We start from the raw sequence: 23,346 nt of genomic DNA, 5'->3' as shown, positions 1-23,346 counted from the left end.
TAGACAAACCATTATGGTATCTTGATGCAACTTAGCTGCCACTATTTTTGTAACTCTTTGGGGAAATATTATCTTACATCACGACATTGCACAATGTAATAAGCAATTGGTGAAAACACATGGCCACAATGTGTATCCAATCGCTTTAGACACCATCATTCGGTGTCGTGTCACCACATGAACGTTGCTTCCATTATGTGTTTTGATGACATTTTTTAAACTATCATTTGTCCCACAACTTTTACTATTATGCTCGATTATTGGTATGCTTATTGTTACCACAGAACTAAAAGCATATGGGATTTAGCAAAGCTATGAGAAAGAGGACAACAAAAGAGAGCAAGAACATACATCAATAATTATTGATAATGAATTTATTGATACACATCAACAATTTGTAAAGTGAAATGAAATGACATTGCAGTCATGCATGTCAGATGCTATGGATGCCTATGACAGATACCAACTCCGAAAGACACTTGGAATACTGGTGGGAACAGTCCCCCCCCCCCCCCCTATCACCAAAAAAAAAAGAGCACAAAATAGAGCTTACCTCACATCATAGCTATAGAACTGAATATGAACTGTAAACATCACTGTTATGCGCTCCAGATGCTATGGCTGACTACGACAGACATCAACTCCGAATGATAGCCCTCCTGCAATCATGCCCCATGCACTCGTATTTGCCCAAATATCAAGGGTGTGAAACAAGACCAACTTTTCGAAATATTGGAGGGAACAACGCCCTGCCCACCCTCCCCAGAAAAGAAGGTACCTACATGCTTACCCTACATTACAGCTTAAGGTCTACTACAAATACTAGAGGCAGTTCAAAAGTTAACATTACCATACCCATCTTTTCAATTATTATGCACACCCAATGGTGGTACACACTTTTCAACAGGATGCAGTAGCATACAATTCATGATTCAAATAGGCCCATTCAACAAAAGAATAAGTCTCAATAATATCTAACTCTTCCGAAACAAGCCGACTGGTCAGTTTCACATAGCCAAATCAAAATATTAGGTACAGCATTTCTCCTCGCAGTGCAAGTGTTGTGGCTGATATTTTGAAGTAATAGACACAGAGTACAGTGCATATCTTTCAAATACTTCACGGATCAATGTAGACAAATTTGTGTCTGCAAATTTCACCTCTCAATCAGATTCTTGGAGAGAAATTTTGGCCACTTCCACAAATAGTCCATGCATAATGTCAAGTTTGAGAAAAACCCTCTAAAGTAGACTCTGTGAAAGCTAAAGCACAGTGAATTGTTACAAGAACACTAGAAATACCACCCAGAATTGGAAACTAATGAGAAGGAGAAATGAAGATACCCAGAATAAAAGGAAAAAGAAAGGACAAGCAGAGAGGAAAAAGAGAGAATGAGCAAGGGAGAAAGGCCAGAGCTTTTCATGGGACCTTAATATGATCCCTGTAGTGCTCTCTAGCAACTTGCTACAAATAAGACCTTGTCCCACAGAGCAGTCCAGATTAGACTTGGAATGCAACACGCAAAAAGGAAGACCAAAATTGACCATTAGAGTGCACCATCAAGCAGAGCACATCACTCAAACCGCTTAGCTTTAAAGTGCATTTCAATATCCTCAGGCCATTCATGATACCATACCTCCAAGAAACTCTCCCACCTTACTTCCAAGTCTAGCTTACTACACGACGACTGCTTGTTTCCGACATACGAACAGGGTGAAAATAGGGGTGCATCTGTTTGAGAGCAGCCAAGAATAAGAGTTTAATAGATCTGCCATTGCTATTACAGCACAAGAAATGTCTGAATTCCAGAGTCTGTCATTCCGTAAACTTACCATTGCTTCTCGTGCAGTGAGTCTATCTTGATGATCATACCGCAAAAGCTTGTCTAAAAAATCAACTGCCTGCAGAAACAGGCAGATGTTTAGACAAATTGCGTCAATATACAAAGAAGTATAAAGTATCCTGGTGACTTGCCTCTGGGGTAACCAGATGCTGGTTATCTGAATTGATGAACTTTAACCATGGTTTTCGGCTATGGCTGCACACGTTATATTGCGAATCCATTAACACACAGCATGTGAAAATAGGAGACATCATAAAACAAAAAACTAAGGTCACCTTCCAACCATTGAATCAAGCTGGGGATCCAAATCAATATGGTACTTGTTGAGATATACATGAAGTTCTTCTGTTCCAAGCACCTGGAAAAACACCAGTAGCTATGGTCAAGGACAGCTCAAGGGTCGCTTCACAATAGCTGTGCTCTCGTTCTTCCTTTGGTAAGGGAAAGAAAAGACATTATCTGTATGCTCAGATAATGAGACCTTTGCAATTTTCACCAACTGATCATGATTATCATGGCCGTAGAAGAAGGGCTCCTTGCGGAAGATCTACAGTCAGCAAACATTTTTTAAACAAACAAAATAATAGGAAGAAAAAGAAAGATTGAACAGTTGAGGAAGGGGTGAGACATTGTGGGAGGGAGTGTTTTGGGTGAGTTCAAGCTCACCATTCCTGCAAACATGCAGCCAAGGCTCCACATGTCCAGTGAATAGTCATAATCTTGCAGATCTACAAGGAGCTCTGGGCCCTTGAAATACCTAAACACACAAACTAGGGTAAGCCTCCAACAAACCCTCAAATAAGAAGTATCCTGCTTTGGTTGAAACAAAGCTTTTGAAACCTGGATGCTACACGAACGTTGTATTCCCTGTTGGGATGATAGAACTCAGCTAAGCCCCAATCTATGAGTCGGAGCTTTCTTTGTTCATGATCAATCATGACATTATGAGGTTTAACATCACGATGCATGATTCCTTGAGAATGACTGAAATCAAGAGCCTGTGCACAGAAAAATCCTTCAATGTCAGTGGAAAACAGCTGCAAAAGAATTTTTTTAGGAGCCCCAAACAAAGATCAAAGCAATGCAGCCATATTACAAACATGCAATGTCTCTTCAAAGTTTGTACTCCTGACAATCCACCTTACAAGGTTCAAAATCTCTATAACTAGGGAGATGTGTGCATCCACTGCTATTATAACCATGTCAACTTGCCTGAGAAATTATGTTCGCTATATTTGCTCCACAGCCTGACTAAGGAACTATCTAAGACCAAGCATTCTATAATTCCTTCTCGTTCGAACAACACTTTGGAACATCCTATGGTTCATGGCTGTAAAGCAGGCAAATCCAAATACTGGATGTCATCTATGGTCAGTTTCACCAGCCCCTAGAACACAAAGGCTTATAAATCAAAATATAGATTGATCTATCTTTTTTATTTAAATGGCATTGACACCCAAGCTCAAGTTTGATTGAGCAGGAGTAGTGCTCCCACTCAAATCTAGCACTCAAGCTCAAGTTTGATTAAGTTATATCCACTCTCTCTTTTTTTTGGTAATTTAATTGGTTTGTTAAGGTGCCAAGACTCATGCACTCACTATTAAGGTGCCAGGGCCCCCCATATGGGTGAGGCAAATTAAGACTGAGCTGTCCCTAGAAATAGAACTCAGCCTGAACACAAACACACTCTGTTGGCATAAACCAGCTGGCCCTTCAGATCATTGGCCCTCCGCCCCCTCTTCTCTCTCTCTCTCTCTCTTTTTTTTTGTAAAAGGACTCTCTCTCTCTCTCTCTTTCTCTCTCTCTCTCTCTCTCTCTCTCTCTCTCTCTTTTTTTTTTCGTAAATTCTCTCTCTGGCCCTTCAGATCATTGGCCCTCCGCCCCCCCTTCTCTCTCTCTCTCTCTCTCTCTCTCTCTCTCTCTCTCTCTCTCTCTCTCTCGTGCGCACGTGTACCTGCCAATTCTTGAAATGGGGAAGGAGTTTCAGATTTCAGCAATGCACATTACAAGACCTACACAAAACTCCAAGCCTTCATGTCACATTAACTTGCCTTCATCTTGTCTAAATAAATTACAAGTTCAGGGTTTCAAGCCTTTGTGTCACTATTTAGTAGCTGGTTGCTAGCAAGAGTTGAGAGTTAGTACTACCTTCTTAGCTATGCAAGTCTTTGTGTGATTTGTTCCATCCTCTCACTATAAATGCCTCTAATGAAGAGAACAAGCATGCACACGCATGCAACGGTGTTTTTTGAAGGCTAGATTTGAAAGCTGAGAACTAAAACACATTGCCTGTTGGCCAAAAACCGAAACATAGGTGGGTTAAGTTAAAGGCCTCTCTCAAGCCGCCGCCCGCCCCCCCCCCCCCCCCCCCCCCCGCCCAAATGAAAACTTTTGTTCACAACCCCAAACAACCATAATAATACCAATAAGAGAACCAAAAACACATTTCAAAGTTTTGAAAATGGGGTTAGGGTTCTGAAACCCCGTTTTGAGATACTATGGACAATGCGAAAAGTATGTGTGGGAAACTAGGGGAACCTAGCACTTCTAGTGTGTTGAGAGCACTCGGCAAGTCAACAAGGACTCAACTGGTCTCAAATGCACCTGAAACAGCCTTCCCACCTTTTTTATGGGAAGTTTTGCCAAGTGGCAGCCTTTCCTATCCATTTTCCGGCAATTTTCAGCCCAATTAATTAATTCTCTGAATATTTTTAAAAAGTGAGTGAACACCTAAATATGGTGATTTGTATGGCTTCCCCTCCACATGAAATGGGAGTTGAGAAGCATTAGGTGTTCTTGCCACACTGCATGGCTCTTTTACATTAAAGATGAGTCAAGAACCATAAAAGGTGTCTATATGTGTGCATGCATGTGTGCAAGTAAACACACACACAAAGTTCTTTTATAAGTTCTCCTTTGCATCAAAGGGAAGTTAAGAAGCATCACGTTCTCTTGCAAAGTTGCATTGCTCTTTTGCATCAAAGGTGAGTTGTGAACCGTAGAAGGACGAACACCAAGTGTCATGTCATCTTAATAGTTGCATTGCTCTTCCGCATCAAGGGTGAGTTGTGAACCATAGAAGGACAAATGCCAGGCTAGTAATCAAAGTTTACAATCATGTTGCTCGGTCATCAAATGATTTCAACGTCACCTATTAGGAGCTGAAAAAGAGCTTTCATTCTCATTAACAATAACAATAATGTGCATTTTTCCCCCAGTGGTTGAATTGGTAACTTTGATCCTACACAGCTGCACATTTAGTATACATTGAGTTGTTAACTTGCTGCACTACACTATACAATGCCCTCGTGATACTTCTATTAACTCGACAAAAAAAAGGGGGAACATTAGTTGCCACCTCACTTCTGTTAACAATACCAAGACTTAAAGATTGATCAAAAGTAGAAAAACAAACACACACTGTTGAAAAGCCAATTACCTTCAATAGCTCATAGATGTAGTATCGAATATCGTAATCTGTGAGAGTCGGATACAAGATCTTGAAATCTGTATTATTTACATATTCAAACACAAGACTCGGTGTCTTTGATGATTGATCTCGAACAATATCTAGAAGCTTAATTATGTTGGGACCACCACACAGATTTTGCAGAATCTTGATCTCCCTCTTTATCTGCAAGACATAAGGGACAAAAGGGCATCATGTAACTCATTATTGAAGAGCACCATGCAGACCTTTGGTTTAAAGTCAACCCTGAAATCTGCAACTCTTGAATGCCAAGTACACAAATGAAAAATTACAGACTTGTCTCTTGATGGATTCGCCCACTCTAACAATATTATTACTCCTACATCTTGCTTTCAAGCTAAAAGAAAATTTGTTTAGAAAACACAACTCCAAAAAAGGAACCATTCCATCCCCAAGGAAAGATCATTGAACTATAATAGCACAGATTTGGCAGTGCTTTAAAGCTCAAGAGGCCTCCCGTCAGATATATTGAGTGTAACTGACATTCTTATTAACGTAATAGATAGCAAGCATCTCCTTGAACTTTTAAGCACTCCTTTTAAAATAAGCCAGACTCTTTTTCTGAGTAAACAAGCCCTATTATTGAAGAGCAATCATACAGAACTTCTGTTTAAGCAATAACTCTTGGATGCTAACTCACATAAAGTGCATAAATGAAAAATGACTGATTGGTCTCTTCATGGATTCCCTCATTCTAGCATATAAACACTCCTACATTTACTTTCAAGCTAGAGGAAATTTCTTTAGGATGCACCTCAAATCTATGTACCTAAGTCTTTCTAGGTCCAGCAATATGTTGTGAGCTTATACCTAATGCTTAATCTGATGGGGCAAATAAGAAACACGTACAGCTCAATGTCAATTTATATATCTCAACTGCTACACAGCATAGCCCACTGGCCAATTTTCAATACACCATTAGTAGAATATTCTCTTGCACCAACAAGTAGAATGCCTTCAGATAATAGAGTTACCTTCCATCATTGAGGGGGAGATCCAATAAAACCTTACCCCAGTCTGATGGTTAAGAAAAGATGGCTGATGTTACAAGCTTTATGGTGTTAAGAAAACTACCTCTAACTGTGTCTGCCATTTGGGAAAGCATCAAATACAGGTAATTTGCAAATCAATTTTCCTTAGAGTTTGTGGGTGGTCTATATAACAATCTCTCACCCCCCAAAACAAGCTTTGCTGAGCGCCCCCCCCCCCCGGCTCTCTCTCTCTCTCTCTCAATTACCAAAAAAAAAAAAAAAAAATCTTACAAAGAGCCTTGTGACCAACCAAGCAAATTCAAGGACAAGTAGAAAACAACACAAAAAGCCACAAGGCTACAATAACAAGAAGTGAATCACAAAGTGGGCACAACCGGGCTGGAATGGATGGTCTTCCACAAAGCAACCCCCTCTCCTCTGTGTGTCTGTGTGTGTGAGTGTGTGTGTGTGTGCACGCTACAAGGTCGAACTTGCAACCTATTAAGTGAAATGCTGCATCTTTACCGTCAACCCATTCAAACATGTGTTTGTGAAGAAACTGCTAGGGTTTGCACATGGAGTGCACAACCACGACAGAACCACAAAGACAAATAGTGACATGCAAAACTCAAACCCCAAATGCAAAATGCAAAACGCAAAACTCAAAACCGCAAAAACACAAACACAAAACAAAGAGAAGGAGAACTCTAGAGTGAATGAAGCAATGCACTAAATGAATGTAAGAGTGTACAAAACGCCAAAGGGCGGAGTGGTGAGTGTCAAAGTGTGACGTCCATCGAAGATGGAACTTGAGTGCTGTAACTACCAATCAGAGGGGTGTCAAAGGGTGTAGAAGACCAAAACGCACATCACCAAAAGCAATAGGATGCCTAGCGACAGCAATGGAGATGCACAAGAATGCCAACGATGATTGAAGCTGCCTAATACAACAGAAGAAGTGTCAATCGGGGCCCATGATGGCTGTCTGGGGCCAAACGCAGCAATGAAAGAAGCACTAGGCGACATTCACCAGGGGCTGGAGCAATAGACAAAGTGGTAACAGCAATCACAAAGGCTGGATAGTGACTTGGCAGAAGGCGAATGGTGAAGATCGTCACGTGAACGTGAAAAACCTGCATAGAAGGGATGAAGACTGAATGGGAGATGTAGATGGGCTCTCCCAAATTAGGGTTTCACAAAAGCTCTCTCTAACTGCACCCTGATTTTGCGTTTTTCATTAAATACATATGTTCTAGGGCTGTTTAAGAGGCTAATCAACATGGAATTCATTTCTTACCTCAACATCCCCTCTTGGGCAACAACTGAAAGGGCAGTTGCCAAGGGCTAGAGCAATAGACGGAGTGGTGGCAACAGTCACAAAGGCTAGAGAGCTGTGTGGCAGAAGGCTGGTGGCGAAGATCTTCATACAAACATGAAAAACCTGCATAAAAGGGATGAAGACTGAATGGGGGCAGCCTATCTAATTATAGATGTGGATGGACCCTCCCAAATTAGGGTTTCATAGAAACTCTTGAACCGCGCATTGATTTTGCATTTTTCGTTGAAAAAACATGTTTTGGGATTGTTTAAGAGGCTAATCAATGTGGAGTGCATTTCTTAGCTCAACACCCCCTCTCAAGCCCAATATAGGGCTAGAAAAAAGAATGCCCACCCAAGTTTACCCAAGGTGTCCTATCCCAAAGCAGCCAAGGTATCAAATACAAGCGGCTTACCAAGACTACAAAGGCAATGGATATCTTACCAAGGGAGTCCAAGTAGTCACCCCAAAGAGGACAGGGCATTGGACAAAGGGTACACGTCGGTTGCCTAATGGGCTACCAAGTCTTGCAAAGGCGAATGGAACCACAATGAACTATGTGATTCTTTTTTAATAAATAAATATAAAGGTGTTTGGAAAGATGGTTGATAGTCGATTATGTAATTGTATAATATGGGAGAATGAGAAGAGATGGTTAGGTCCAACCCATCATAAAACAGACAAGCTATCTATCTGCTCAAGTGTGTCAATGACGAGGAAAGGGGTAATGAGGGAGATGAAGGAGTATTGGTATGGTGTAAGAACCTCCAGTGGAGGAAGCTCAAGATCCCCGCCCAAGGGTGCTCTACACAATGAGATGCAAAGGATGCTACATGCTGAGAATGCTCATGCTGCAGGTGCCACTTCGATATTGTCCCTCATGGGGAAACTGTTCACTTGCCCAAGCGCCCATTACAAAGATAAAGGAATCGAGCAATGCAAAGGAGAAGGTACACCAAGGAAAAAAGGCCGATATCAAAGACAAGTGTCAAAACTTAGAGAATACCAAGAAGGGTAGCAACCTCCTCTTAATCATGGATGTCAATGCGAAACGAGGAAGAGGAGCCAAATGTCAATCTTTGTGTGGTGCCAACAGCCATGATGTGAGAAATCATCCTAACTGGAAAAACAAGATAGAAGTCACCACCATGATAGCATCAAGAGAGATGTTGCACAATCCACCTCAATAGGAAAAGCCCACATGCTGATGGAAGAGCAAAACTCCTTGGATGATGAAACCATGAATGAACGGCGCACATCCAAGTCTCCAACCTACACAAGACCAGTGTGAACCTACATGTTAGCCCTACACTAAAAACAAAACCTTGCAAAAGAGATGATCTGCAAGTACACAAGTCAGTAGTAAGATGCTTCAGAAAACAAAACAAATTTGAAAGGAAAAGCTAATGAAATGAACAATACAATGATGTAAATGTGGGTATGTAAGTAAATGTAGCAAAAGGCTTAAGAATGAAAATCTAAGGACAGGAATCCTATGGGCCCAACTCAATGGCCTAAAGATCTAAGAATTTGTAGATGGAGCGAATCTAAGGATGTGGCCACCATTGTGTACACCCACTAGCAAGGCTCTACCAATGAAACGCTTGACAACGTAGTGAGCTAGTCCTAGATGGAGGTGAATGTGAAGTGGATGTGTAAAGTGCATTGGGAATGATACTAGCAAACCAATCAGCTAATCCTTCAAGAGTAGTGAAAGATGTACGCTATTGACGATGGCCGCGTGCCACACATTCAATAGCCACTAGGGCAAATGGAGTAGATGGTGCAGTAACAACAACACTCATCCACATGGGCCGACCTTTGACACTGTTTAAAACCTATTTTTCTTAGGGACTTGTTGCCAAATGGGTTTTGTTGCTTTAGTTATGTCTGAGGAAGAGGCATCACCCTTTGATTGGCTTACCTTCGCATCTTGCAAGTTCTACCACTATTGGTTTTTCCTCCCGAAGAAGAGACAACCAACCCCCGTTGCTCGAAGTAATGTTGTGTGGAGACTTTCTTGTGAACTTAATCGTGCAATCGTGCGTAACACAAGAACTAATACTCAAACTTGTAGAAGGTCGACAATCTAGGTAGTGAGATAATGTACTAGATAATATGTAAGTATTTGTAAAAATAACTTGTTCAAGAAGAACATGACCTCCTCGTCGTTTGACTTTAAGAAGCCAATAGTCGCAAACTAGGGTGAGCTAATCGAGGGTCCAACATAGGCTCTAGACCAACAATGAGGCCCCAAAGTCCCTGAGATTCAAGCACTTGTTGCATGAAGTTTAGCCAAGTGGTGAAATTCGGCCTATTAAAACAAGTCTTATCCATAAAGGCATTCTTGGCTATTGCAACAAGAGTGAAAGTGCTAGGAGATGGATACAGTGTGTAATCAAGGTAGGGTGTACAAGGGGAATAGGATAGAGAAGTGGAGTACACTTGGAAAGTAATCCCAAAGTGTCCATAGTGAAGGGGATAACAGGCCATAAGCAAAGAATGGAAATCCTTGCGTCTGAGAGATACAAAGTTAAAGGGTGGCATTCCCCGTAACGATGTCGCGTGATGTGAAGGAGTGCAAGAGTATGTATCAAACAAAGTATGAGAACGTGCGAGGAGCAAAAACAAAGGTTCCAACTCTCCCAGTGTGGAGGATCGGATGTGAAGTGTAATCCATGGTTTTGGAGTGAAGAAAAGAGAAAATCAAGATGTGGGCAAGAAGAGGTGGATGAAATGGGAGGAATTTGAGAGGAGTGGCTTACATGCTCAAATGAAATAGAGGATGTGGATATACCTAATGAAGACTATTGACTTTAAGAGCCCACTGTATTAAAGCTTACATTTAAAATATCATCTGGATCCTACACAACAAAAGGAGAAATGGAAGAGAGTTTTGATTCATACGACTCAAAGGGGTTGTATGAACCTAACACTAGGCATGGCTGAAATGAATAAGATGGATCGCCACTCTTCCCAAATGCCGTATGTCCTCCATGATCAAAGAGGTGGCAACCTCACCAACCGGTTCAAATGGTGTAGCAACACTAGCAGGAGAGGTGTAAGATCAACTATACATGATACACAAGTACTCTTCAAACTCCTCTGTCATGAGAGTGAAATCTAGAATAGGAAAAAACAAAGAAGGTGAAGGTGAAGGTGGGGTGTCGTCTTCCTCACTGAGTCCGTAATGCCTTCGCATGACCTGGAGTGATGAAGAAGCTCGATAACACACCATGGGGTCCTGAGAAGAAAGTGACTAAGACATTGTGATTTGGTTACGAGTCATTCATGAACCTCGCACAAAACCTAGCACTCCACACTATCCACAGAATACACTTTATAAGAGCACCGACTCCGACACCATGTGGAGAAAGTACTAGGGTTTGCACTGAGGAAACACAAAGTGTATGAACATGACAAAAACACAAAGACACAAATAGTAACGTACAAAACTCAAACCCTAAACACAAAACGCAAAATGCAAAAACACAAACACAAATGGACAAAGAAGGAGAACTCTGAGTGAATGAATCAATGCAATAAATGAATGTAAGAGTGTACAGAATGCTAAAGGACAGAGTATGAGTGTCAAAGTGTAATGTCCACCAAAGACGGATCCCAAGTGCTGCAACCGCTAGTCATTGCGTATTAGGGAGTGTAGAAGACCAAAACGCAAATCACTAAAAGCAGTAGGATACCTGGCAAAAGCAATGGAGATGCACGAGGATGTCGGCAATGGCTGAAGCTGTCAAACACAACAAAAGAGGTATCAACTAGGGCCGGTGATGGTTGTCTAGGGCCAAACACAGTAGTGGAAGAAGCAGCAAGCAGTGTGCTATAGCTAGAAGGGCAATCGCCATAGGAGCAGCAAACACAGTGGTAGCAACAGTCACAAACATTGGACAACCACATGGCAACAGACTAATGGCGAAGATCTTCACATGAGCGCAAAAACCCCGTATATAAGGGATGAAGACTGAATGAGGGCAGTTTGTCTATCTATAAATGTGGATGGACCCTCCCAAATTAAGGTTCCAAAAAAACACTCTCAAACCACCCACCAATTTTGCATTTTTCATAAAATAAGCTTGTTTCAAGGCTGTTTAAGAGGCTAATCAGAATGGAATGCATTACTTGGATCACCAATATTCATTCTCTCTCTCTCTCTCTCTCTCTCTCTCTCTCTCTCTCTCTCTCTCTCTCTCTCTCTCTCTCTCCATAATAGGTAAATGTATTAATTATGAAAAAAATACAAGATTACAAGATCGCAAGATGGCTTTAGGCAATTGTACATAAACCAAATACAGCAGATTCAGCAACTACAAAAGGACAAGAGTGCAAGAGGTACATTGGAGCTAGACGGGTTGCTTCACAAAGGGTCAAGAATTTTGACAAGATTTTGTTGCATGGGCATGGACATGTTTCCAATGTCTTCAGTACACCATTTTGAAAAAAGTCTCCTAGTACCAAAAAGGGATTGGATCTTTGATGATCGGCCCGTAAGGTAGAAGGCACACCTACATGGTGGGGGTAGAACCTGGATACTTACAATCCCATGGAGTTATGACTCTACCAGCAACATCAAAGGCCAGCTGAACTAGAGGGCCACGAGCATGCAATGATGACTAGCTTAATTGCTACTATTGCGATTATTATGTGGAGGGTGGTGGATTCTTGGCAAGAGTAGGAACTCAAGTAGCAAGCACATCTACGGATTTACCTTGGCAACGTGAATAAGTGCCACTTTCACCCATGCTGGATATGCCTACTTGAGTAAACATTGGAAAACTAGTATTGCACGCTACGAGACAATATATAGTAACTATGTATCAAAGAAAGAGGGCTGGTTAGTGAGGGGATCCTGTGCCAAGATAGAAAGAAGCACGACCTCACAGAATCCATGCAAACCAGCAAAAGATCTCCACGCAATCAATCTAAAGGGTAGATGTGAGCCATTGACAAATCTTGGCAAGCATGGAAATGTGGCCGATGAAAAAGAGAATGATGCCTCGCTCATGAAAAGCAAAAAAGGAGCGAAGAGCCTCCTAAGTATGCACTTGCGTGTCCAAAATCTCCTCCTTTGCACAAGCAAGAATAGCTCAATGGTTGTGCTTGACATATTCCTCTACCAGGGAATTCACAAACTTGAGCAACTATTCACAGTTTGCTTCTTGCAAATCCTATAAAATAGAAGCCACCTTTGACCTAAGCTTACAAGCCAAGTGGAGAATCAACCAAATTAAGGGCCTCAAGAGCAACAGCAAGTTCATCATAAAGATACTCGTGTTTGACGAAAGGCTGAACATCAAAGGAAGATGAAGCCATCTCCTTGGTGTAGGGCAACATGTCATCTTCTACATCCATGTCCAAACCCAAGGTTGCAACAAACTAGTCAACATAGTCCATATTCAAGCCTACCATAAGTGAAGGAGCTGTCAATAGCTCATCGAACACCTAGACAAGGGAGCAAAAGGCATTGGACAAGACTCGAGGGCGCTAGCATGCTCATCGCGTGAGCAAGCAAGACCATGCAAGAGCCAAAAATAGGGTGATTGGGGGGGAGGGGGGCGCCCAAAGAAACAAGAGGTGCAAAAGAAGGCAACGGGGCCTTCAACAAGCCTCAATTTGAAGAGCATGACAAGGCCCAGAACAGGACGATGGCGCTCAGGGCAAGAGCTCTCTCTCTCTCTCTCTCTCTCTCTCTCTCTCTCTCTCTCTCTCTCTCTCTCTCTCATACCCAATGTCATGAGAACTTGAAATTTTGATGCTTTGCTTAGCATTTAATTAAAGACTCAATCAAAGATGAAAGTGTGATTTGCATATATGAGGTGCAAGATAGTTATTTTACAATGTGGGACTTTAGGACCTCGAGAGATCAACCAATGCCGAAGGCAAAAGTTGTAACAAGTTATATTGACAAGTACTAGGTGGTACATAGTATCAAAAATAGAGCCTAGAATAATTAACTAGTCATAAGTGTTAGTGGTGACACAACAGAATTTGCATTAATTAATTGATCAATACCAATTCCGAGGCTAATGAACCCCCAAGTTTACTTTGGCTAATAAACTGACCAAGCCAATTTAATTGTTGATCTATCTTTTTTTTTGTCATAATTATTTATTGAATTAATTTTCAAAATTAGTATTCTAAAAAATAATTTGATAAAGCTGGATAATGTTGAAATTTGATCGATTGAATTTGGAAGACTGCCACTTGGCAAAACTTATTTGTGTGAGAGGAAAAACTAGTGAGAGACTGAGAGAGAGAGAGAGAGAGAGAGAGCCATTTTTTAAGTGGTTTAATGTGGAGGAGGCTATAGGAACAAATTGATAGCAATTCTAGCTCTTTTGCAGCCACTAGGAGCACCATTAGCAACAGGTGACAATAGCCAAAGACCTCTAGACAGTATATGACAACTGAGAAAGGGAGTTTGTGGCCAAGCAATAGCACTTCGATTGTAGGTGACAACTCCAGAGGCTATTAAAGCAAGGCAACAACAAAGATCATCCTGTTCTTCACGATAGAAGCCTGAATTTTCTCTCTCCTCAACATTCTCTCTCATCCTCCAACCTAATCTCATTCTTCCTCAACAATTTCCAATAGATTCAACCCAACAAATTCAACCATTGGCGATGGAGATTACAAACCCTAATTTTAGAGTTTGACAACTACCTCATGATGCGTGCTCAAAATTTAGGGCCTAGAGACTTGAATTTTAAATACTAAAATCTTGGATACCAAGAGATTCAAGTGGCCATTCAGCCAACAAACATTTAGAGCTGAATTTGTCACCAAAGGAGAGCACAATTAAAGGCCAATCCCCATGCAAACCAAGGGGCATAGTCACACGGAATGGGCGGGATGGACCCTTGGGACGCCGGCGAGACACAACCCCCAAGACGAATTCGTGACGAGACACATCACTTTTAGATGTGACATCACTTTTTTGGTCGTCACAAAGTGACGCAACGAAACCCGAAATGTGACACCAGGTCATGTTTGTGACAGAAGGTTGGGACATATTTGTGACGGGCAGCCGATTCATAGAAGTTTATTATTAAACTTAAAAGGCTTAAGCCTTATCCAAACAAAACGTAACAAACAGTTGCAATTAAAATATGTTGATATGAAGGCAAGATGACACATCAGATCAAAAAACAAGGGCTTCAACCAACTCATCTTGTGACCTGTGGCCTATCAAGTTACAAAACCAACCGATTCCCTTCGCTTTGGTCAACTTTGAACAAGCAATATCAACTCATTTCCTACAAACGTTCTACACACTTCACTTCAGAACAGTAACTTCAACCTCCAACAGCTAGACCAGAGCATGCCTCTCTCTCTCTCTCTCTCTCTCTCTCTCTCTCTCTCTCTCTCTCTCTCTCTCTCTCTCTCTCATATATAACCTGTTTTAATCTTCCTCATCATCTCAAATTCTCATGGCATGAACATCTCAAGCATGGAGTAACCACACTGAGGAGGTCATCATGGCAAAAGAAATAGAAGGGCTGACACATGGTCTTGGTGGAATGAAGTGCATGCTCAACATCCCAGAAGTGGAAAAGGATCTCCCACATGGACATGTAAATTATACCCATATTGGCACACGAGTGGGACAAGCAAAGTTCAAGCTCACTTCTTACACATTGAAGGATATGAGGTGCAATACCCTAACATGACCCCTGAGAAGAGAAGAAAGCTCACAGAGAAGGATGAAGGGCTACAAGCCTCCTCTTTTGTGAGAAGAGCACCACATGCGCCAACCGTCAACCTTGCTACATTTGCGACGGCATCAACCTCTCAAACATCTTGTATACCATCTAGTACTGATGTTACGTCATCTATTCGAGATACATTTGGGATAGAAACATCAGTTGGGCAAGCATCAGTTGATCCTCCTAGGCGATAGCGCACTCTTGATGCTGTTTGAGAGCCACAAAAAAAGAGGAAGTTGATGATGTTGTTGCATACTTATTTTCATGATCACATAGCCTTTATTATTATGAGGTCCGAATATTTCAAAGTGATGTGCAAAAAGATAGGAGAGTACGGTCCAACTTAAACTCCTCCTTTATCAGAAACATTGTGTACTAGAATGCTTGAAAAGGAAAGGCAAGTCATGGAGGAAGCAATTGAAAAGACTAAGCGTGCATGGCAAGGGAATGGTGAGTCACTCATTACAGATGGATGCAGTGACTCATGCAGGAGATCTATCCATGGGATGGTTGCTTATTCTCGATGTGACATGCACTTCTTTTCATCTCATGATGCTTCAAGCACAAGAAAGTCAGCTGATGCACTTGCTGTTGAGTGGATAGATGCAATAGAATCTATTAGCAGAGATTTTGTTGTGGGGTTTGTTGTTGATGGTGAGCCCACAAATAGGGCTGCAACTATTATTTTACAGAGCGTTTATCCTCATATTACAATTTCTTTTTGCATCGCTCACACTTTTTGAATAACTTGTTGAAAGATATTGAAAAGCTATCATTGATAATGCAAATTTGATGGTATCATTTGTACTGAATCATCAGCTTCTATGCCATGACTTCAACAAGAAGTCAAATAAAATGCTTTTAAAATATTCTAATACCCATTTGCATTTAATTTTCTCATGTTGGGTCGATTGAGCTCATGCAATGGTGCTTTGCGACAGCTTTTATTTGTGATGAGTTTACTTCTTCACCACTGGCTATCACTACTACAAGGATAAAATATAAAAAATTCGTAAAAAATCTTGTGTTTGGGGATGATGTGAAGCATATTGATAAAATGGTACAGTCAATAATGCATTTATTGAGGCTTGTGGATGATATGCAACCATGCATTGGTAAGGTGTATGAGAATATGGATAGGATGATAGAGAGATTGAAAGATTTGGAGCCTGATCCAAATAGATATGAGACCATCCATGACTTGTGTGTTAGCATATGGAATTTCTACCACTCTCCCTTGCATGCAACAACATTTGTCTTGGATCCAAAGTTTTAGGGGGGTGATTAAATGACAAATAAAGAAGTATCGGAGGGCAATATTGGATAGGTTGGCTAGGAGAAAAATTAGAAATCAATTGGCTCAATATAGGCAGCAAGAGGGCTTCTTTCACTGTCCAAATGCACTTGTGGATCGTTTCAAGGTTGGGGCATCGCTATGCTAGGAAAATTATGGTACACATGGGCATGAGCTACAGAGTTTGGCCATTCATGGACTTAGCCAGGCAGTTAGTTCATCATGTTTGAAGCAATTATAAAGCTCCTATATCCTTATAGCATCTAAGAAAAGAAATCGCATTGGTGTACAAAAGGCAAGTGACTTGGTTTATGTGAGTGTCAACGTGCGTATGCTTAGTAAAAGCATGATTGCAAAGACGGATCCTTTTGTGGAGTGGGAAATGCAGCAGACAGAAGAGGCAAAGGAGCACCAACAAGATGAGGATGAGGAGGATCATAGTGAGCATCATGATAAGGAGGATTCTGAGTGATGTCAAATGCTTCCACCTTTTAGCTTAGGCATGAGTGATGCCCATTTTGATTAGTGCTTGATTGCAACTCCATGTATCTTGGGCCTTGGCATGCATCATATCCAATTTTTGACTTATCATGACTCATTTTGATTTGCTAGCCTTTGTCACAATCATTTGGACTTTGTTTGAGCAAATTTTCTACTTTGGTCTTGAGTTTTAGCTTTATAGTATGTACTTGTAGTCTTGCTAGCAACTGAAATTTGACCATCAATGGCAAAGCTAACATGTCATATGAATCAAACTTGATTTGAGTAGATTTTCTACTTCGATTTTGAGTTTATTGTTTTAGCTTTATTATTTACAGTATATACTTGCGGCATTGTTGGCAACTGAAATTTGACTATCAATGGCAAAGCTAACATATCACATGAATCTAGCTTTGTTTGAGTAGATTTTCTACTTTGGTCTTGAGTTTCAACTCTATATTTTTCAGCTTTGTATGTTTCAACTTTCAACTTTCAGATTTATAGCATGAACATGTAGCCTTGCTCGCAGCTGAAATTTGACAATCAATGGCAAAGCTAACATGTCACATGAATCCTGATTTTATCATTATACATCATTCAGAATTTCAGCTATTTGAATTTTGTGTCTTATAACATGTTATTACAAATTAGACTTTAGCTTGAGCCTTATATGAGTATCGTAAGTCGTTGCTCAAGTTACACCTTTGTATTTTGCCTTGATGATGCATATTCTCATTCTAAAGAAAGGTAAGTACAGATTTTATTAGTTTTTAAGTATATTTTGCATTTTTTAATGTTGTCCCGATCCCTTGTTCCCCATCCCTTACTTTTGGCCATCCCCGTCCCGTTCCCATTTCCCATCACTTGTAACTATGCCAAGGGGAATTTTAGTTTGAAGGCTTGCTTACCATTTATGTCGGCAAGAGGCCTTTGGATCAAAAATTTAGAGAATCTCAATGTAATCCACCCATTTGCAATAAAAAATAAAGAAATACCCTAAGGAGCACCAATTAAGTCTCTACAGGCTAACCATTGTCCAAGATTAAGTGGTAAATTGTGCATTTTAGTTTATGTGCTTTAATTGCTTACTATGACTATTGATTAGTCAAGTTATTGATTACCACCCTCTCCAAGGAAGAAGACTAGTTTCATGGTTTCATTGTCAAGATACCACCAATTCCCTTGACTTCATGGACTCAAGGCATTTGATTGAAGGTCAAAAGCTTTGCTTTAGTACTGAATTTATGTATAGCTGAGCATTTACAACAAGAACATCTTCTTATAGTGAGATGGGATCAAATAATGACGATGCATCTAATAAAGGGAAAAATTCAATGCCTAATCTTGAAACACGCCTGTAGCATAGACAGTAAGAAAAAATTATGGTTGTTGACTAAGAAGTAGGTCCTTGTAGGCCACATGATGTCGATAGCCAATAAGAGGTAAAGAATAGAATGACCAATTCATGATGTGGATAATCAATAAGGAGGTAAAGAGTAGGATGACCAATTTAAGGCCCAATTAAAGGTAGCAATCGATATCTTTGCTCACTTGGCCAAAGATCCACAATTTGAGAGATTTTTGAGCTCTCCTAAGGACAGCAAGTGCAAGAAGGAAATGTTAACTTCAAAGATATTGGGGCAACAGGAAACTCCCAAAGGATAGCTAATGCAGCCTAAAGATGCACGAAAGACTAATAATGAGTAAAAGCAATCGGTACCAATCGACTTGGATACACAAATACAAGGCTATCTTGGTAGTGCCAATCCAATGGGTTTTGGACAATCGGGCATACATACAAATATGGGGCAACCAAGATACTTCGATGGTGACATCATTTTTCATGCTATGGTGGATCAAGGACCGCATACATAAATGTATGACATAGCTCCTTATGGTAGACAGCAACCCATGCATGGAATGCAAGGTCCAACATATCCGAATATGACTAGTAGTATACATAACCCCATGTATAGCAACATTGATAATAAAAATATTGAACGCATGTCTAAGTTTTAAAAAGATCACATGTCATTTCTAAAAATGTATGTTCATTGTTTTTCTCATTCACTTCCGAGATGACTATTGTCTAAAAGACCAAAAATTCATGGCATTAATCTTATTCCTAGAAATAGCCCTTCTAATAAGCCACCCTGTATGGTAAGTGCAGCCCAACAAGAGGAGATAATGAGTCACGTGAATGAGCTATTAGAAAAAAAGCTAATTGAACTCAGCTCATCTCTTTTTGTTCTCCCATACTTTTGGCTCAAAAAAGATGGATCATGGTGTATGTGCATTGCCTATCATGCATTGAATAGAATCACAATAAAGATTCGACTTCCAATCCCTTAGTGCGATGATATTATGGATAAATTGCAAGAGGCAATCATATACAATCATATTGAATTCAAAAGTGAATATTATCAAGTTCACATTAAATCAAAAGATGTCATAAGACATGTCTTTTGGAATTAGAAAAGCTCTTACTACATTTAATAGGATGACAAATCGCATCTTCAAGCCATATAGAGAATTTGTGGATATTTTCTTTGATGACACAATGTCTACTCAAGAAATGAGACAGAACATAGACATCATTTAAACATTGTATTCGATGAGTTGTATAAGCATCGGCTGGTTATAAATAACAAGAGTGAGTTTCTCATACATGAGATCTACTTTTTGAGACACGTATCAACTAATGACATTCATATGGATTCCGCAAAAATTGGGACAATATGCTCATGGCTACCTTTAAAGAATGTCCATGCGACCAGTAATTTTCTAGGTCTATGTTTCTATTATAGAAAGCATATGCCTAGCTTTGCCGAAATTGCATCTCCATTGTATCCTTTACAAAAAAAGGGAGTGCTTTTTAGGTAGGCAACAGAAGAAACTTCAGTATTTGAGAAGCTAAGAGAAAAGATGACTTCAAATCCTACGCTTGTGCCGCCTCATCTAACAAATCATTTGTTGTACAATGTAATGCATGTGAGAACATGCATAGGGATTGTTTTAATGCAGAATGGCCAAGTTGTGATATATGCGAGTCATGTTCTCCATGATGCAAAGAGGAATTTACATGAGAAAAAGTTACATACCATACTTCAAAATGCACTTTTAACATGGAAACACTATCTCTTAGGGGTTGAAAATATAATGCAAACAAACCACCACACATAATGCTACCTTTAGACACAAACTTTGTCTGGCAAGCACATGACATGGACGAATTTCTTATCGATGTTTCACTTTCAGATTATGCACATAGATGGGGGGGAAAGTACATACATGTGGTTCCTAATAAATGAAACCCAAGAGCACAAGTCAATATAAAGAGGGTCCACAACATGAACCACTAGCTGGCTAGCCACACATACATCAATCGAATTACTACATGTAAAATAGCTCCTAAACCCCTATTCATCCCTTCTAATGAGGCCATGTTACAAAGCACCCTCATCAATTTTTCCATTATCTGACATATTTCTTTATCATAGGCTTACGATCTCACATGAACACTATCATCCAATCTGATGGTGTGAAGATACAAACCAGCTCTACCATGATCGGCTGCATGTAGCAATAATCTTCAGGGTTCCAATTTCATCAAGCTCAACAGATTCTTATGCTAGTAGTTCAACTTCGAATCCAAAAGTCTCATTTATACATCAACGTATAAGTTTGAAATGACTTCAGCTTGCAACAAATGAATATACTTCCAATCTAAGAAAACCTCTCCATCTCTGCATTCAATTTGGCAACACTAAAAAACCATCAAAAAGCTTGTAATTACTCCTATGTAAATTGGCAACACGAAAAATCCATCAAAAACTTTACAATTACTCTTATATTTCAGAACTTCCTTCTCATCTGAATATCATCTTGGCATACTGCACGCTTACCAGCTCCTTCTCACTAATCCACATTCATAATGACAAAATGTCTATAACGCATGTATACAGTTACTAAGAAGCTACTTTCAGACTAATGACAACATGACATAGTATGTACTTCCAGTTGTGTTGAGGTCAACAGAGTTTAGAAGTCTTATTGTATACCTTTTTCTTCTTCACTGGTTTCAAGATTTTGATAACACACCGCTGGTTTGTGGCAACATTGATTCCCTCAAAAACTTCACTGTATTTTCCACGCCCAACTTTACGAACAACTTCATAATCATCTTGATCCCTGGAAGAACAGCCAAAGACTAAAGTCTTAAAACAGCAGACTTCGGCACTATGCAAATGGAGTCACAAAGAAGTGTGCAGACTCTCTTGACCAAAAACTGATATCGAAACAGCACATCCAGAAGAACTCTCACTAGGCCACATCCAATAGCTCTTTCCTGCTAGGACTTGTGGTGCCAACATAACCTAGGATAGGATGCAGTGTTAATCCTATTAATTAGCAATAACAAGCATGCAAACATCTCATTTCACTGTAAATGCTTAATAGTCAGCAGGATAAGGTCAAAACAGCACAAGATATAACAATTGTTCACCATTCTATGCAGAGCTTCACTGCCAGCACAGAAATCTCATTGGGCTCAGTATTTGGTCAACATCCCGAGCCAGCTAAGCCTCCACGAGACTGCACACCTACGGTCCTAAGCTGTAGCAAATTGAGGCTACATATGATTAAGCCTGAATGGACCAAGCCCTGTGGACCATTGTACCATACATAGGTCATGCCTGTGGACGATAGCACCGTACAAAACATTAAGCACGTGTATACACACGCACCCCCCAGACAAACACGACTAGAGCGAGAAGGAAACGCAAAAGACTACATAACAAGCAACCACGAAATTTCTGCTTACCCCCATTGAATGTTGACGGACTCGTAATCCCAATACTCCTTCGGGCGGTGCACATTGACGTCGGCGTAGACACGGGCCTTAGACATGGCCCCAGGCCTGCGAACAGACTTGCCGATCTTGTGCGCCAGGGTGGACGGCGAGGGGAACGACGGGAAAGGGGGGGGCGGCACCGCGGGAGAAGCTGCAGCAGAAACAGTACAGGGCGGGGAAGAAGAACAACAACAAGACGATGACGAAGACGACGAGGCGGCGCCCGAAGTTACAAGGGGCTCGCAGAAAGAAGTGTAAAACTTGCAGGTGGAGAATCGAGTCGAGGAAGGTAGAGGTAGAGGAAGACGCAGACAGGAGGAGGGAGAGGGAGAAAGCGAGGGCAAAAAGCGTTTACATGAAAGACGGAGAGTCATTACCTACACACACACTCACACGCACTCACACACTCCACTCTCTCAATCAACAGCAACCCCCGTCCTGTCTCTCCTCCCCCGCCAGGTCCCCCTCTCTTCTTACAAAACCATAAACCATATTCTCCCTCAGCATTATAATTGTAATAATAAAAATGCTCAAAAGTAGCTATGATGTTTGGCTATGCAGAGTCCTTCCGCACTATGAAAATACTTAAATTTGGTTATATCTTTTTTTTGTGTTACAAGATCCAGCATTTCGTGAGTGAAGTTGCTATACTATTGCACGACAACTTCGCTCAACGATTCCTTCTTTTCTCTTTCTTATTTTAATTTTTTCTACTCTCTCTCCTCAAACTTTTTATGTCAATTTTTTTTTTATTTTTTTTATTTTAGTTTATTTTCTCTCCTCTCCTTGTTCTCTCTTTCTCTCCTTTTCTTCCTTCTCTTTCTCTCCTCTTTTTTCTTTTTTTTCTTCTCTCTCTCTTCATTCTCTCTTTATTTTTTCTTATTTTCGCTCTTGCTCTATTTTAAATTTTCTTTCCTCTTTTTTATTATTCTCTCTCTCTCTCTTTTCATATTCTCTTCTCTCTCTCTCTCTCCCTCCCCCTTAGTCTCTCTTAAATTATGTAAATTTTATCTTTCCCCTATCTATAATTCTCTCTCTTTATGTTCATATTTTCTCTCTCTCACCTTTTATTCTCTCTCTCTCTCTCTCTCTCCTTTTATTCTCCTCCCCTTTCTTTTCTTTTTCCTTTTTTTCTTCTCTCCCTCTATCTCTTTTAAATTTTAACTTTTCTCTCTTTCCCCCTCTCTCTCAAAAAATGTTTAAATTTAAAAAAGGCTTTTCTCTTTTCTATTTTCTTCTATCTCTCTCTCTCTCTCTCTTTTCTTCTTCTTCTTCTTCTTAGTAGCGTTATTATTATTATTCTCCTTCTTCTTCTTCTTCTTCTTCTCTCTCTCTCTCTCTCTCTCTCTCTCTCTCTCTCTCTGTTTTGTTCTCTCT

At 40.4% G+C, this 23,346-nt stretch overlaps 1 protein-coding gene across 4 annotated transcripts; it reads right to left on the bottom strand.

Annotated features, from left to right (window-relative positions):
• Window positions 1-547: 547 nt before the first annotated feature.
• Window positions 548-22,441, bottom strand: LOC148018484 (casein kinase II subunit alpha-2-like). Of its 4 annotated transcripts, none has more exons than XM_087662266.1 (12): window positions 21,940-22,441; window positions 21,179-21,308; window positions 8,805-8,894; window positions 5,283-5,477; window positions 2,684-2,841; window positions 2,510-2,600; window positions 2,325-2,390; window positions 2,119-2,201; window positions 1,971-2,038; window positions 1,833-1,897; window positions 1,637-1,731; window positions 548-659 (listed from the first exon to the last, which is right to left on the bottom strand). In XM_087662266.1, the coding sequence occupies exons 1-11, from the start codon at window positions 22,341-22,343 to the stop codon at window positions 1,669-1,671; spliced, it is 1,413 nt and encodes a 470-aa protein (XP_087518392.1). In that variant the 5' UTR covers window positions 22,344-22,441; the 3' UTR covers window positions 548-659; window positions 1,637-1,668. The 4 variants fall into 4 exon arrangements, with proteins under 4 accessions (XP_087518392.1, XP_087518391.1, XP_087518390.1 ...); XM_087662265.1 differs by lacking the exon at window positions 548-659 and adding an exon at window positions 946-1,147; XM_087662264.1 differs by lacking the exon at window positions 548-659 and having other exon boundaries at window positions 946-1,731.
• Window positions 22,442-23,346: the final 905 nt, after the last annotated feature.

The sequence above is a fragment of the Lygodium microphyllum genome, chromosome 21 (genome assembly GCF_053477565.2).
Source record: "Lygodium microphyllum isolate KBCC chromosome 21, Lygodium_microphyllum_v1.1.10, whole genome shotgun sequence".
Classification (NCBI taxonomy): domain Eukaryota; kingdom Viridiplantae; phylum Streptophyta; class Polypodiopsida; order Schizaeales; family Lygodiaceae; genus Lygodium; species Lygodium microphyllum.
Note: the sequence above shows the minus strand (reverse complement) of the source record. Positions and strands in the feature narration are given on the sequence as shown.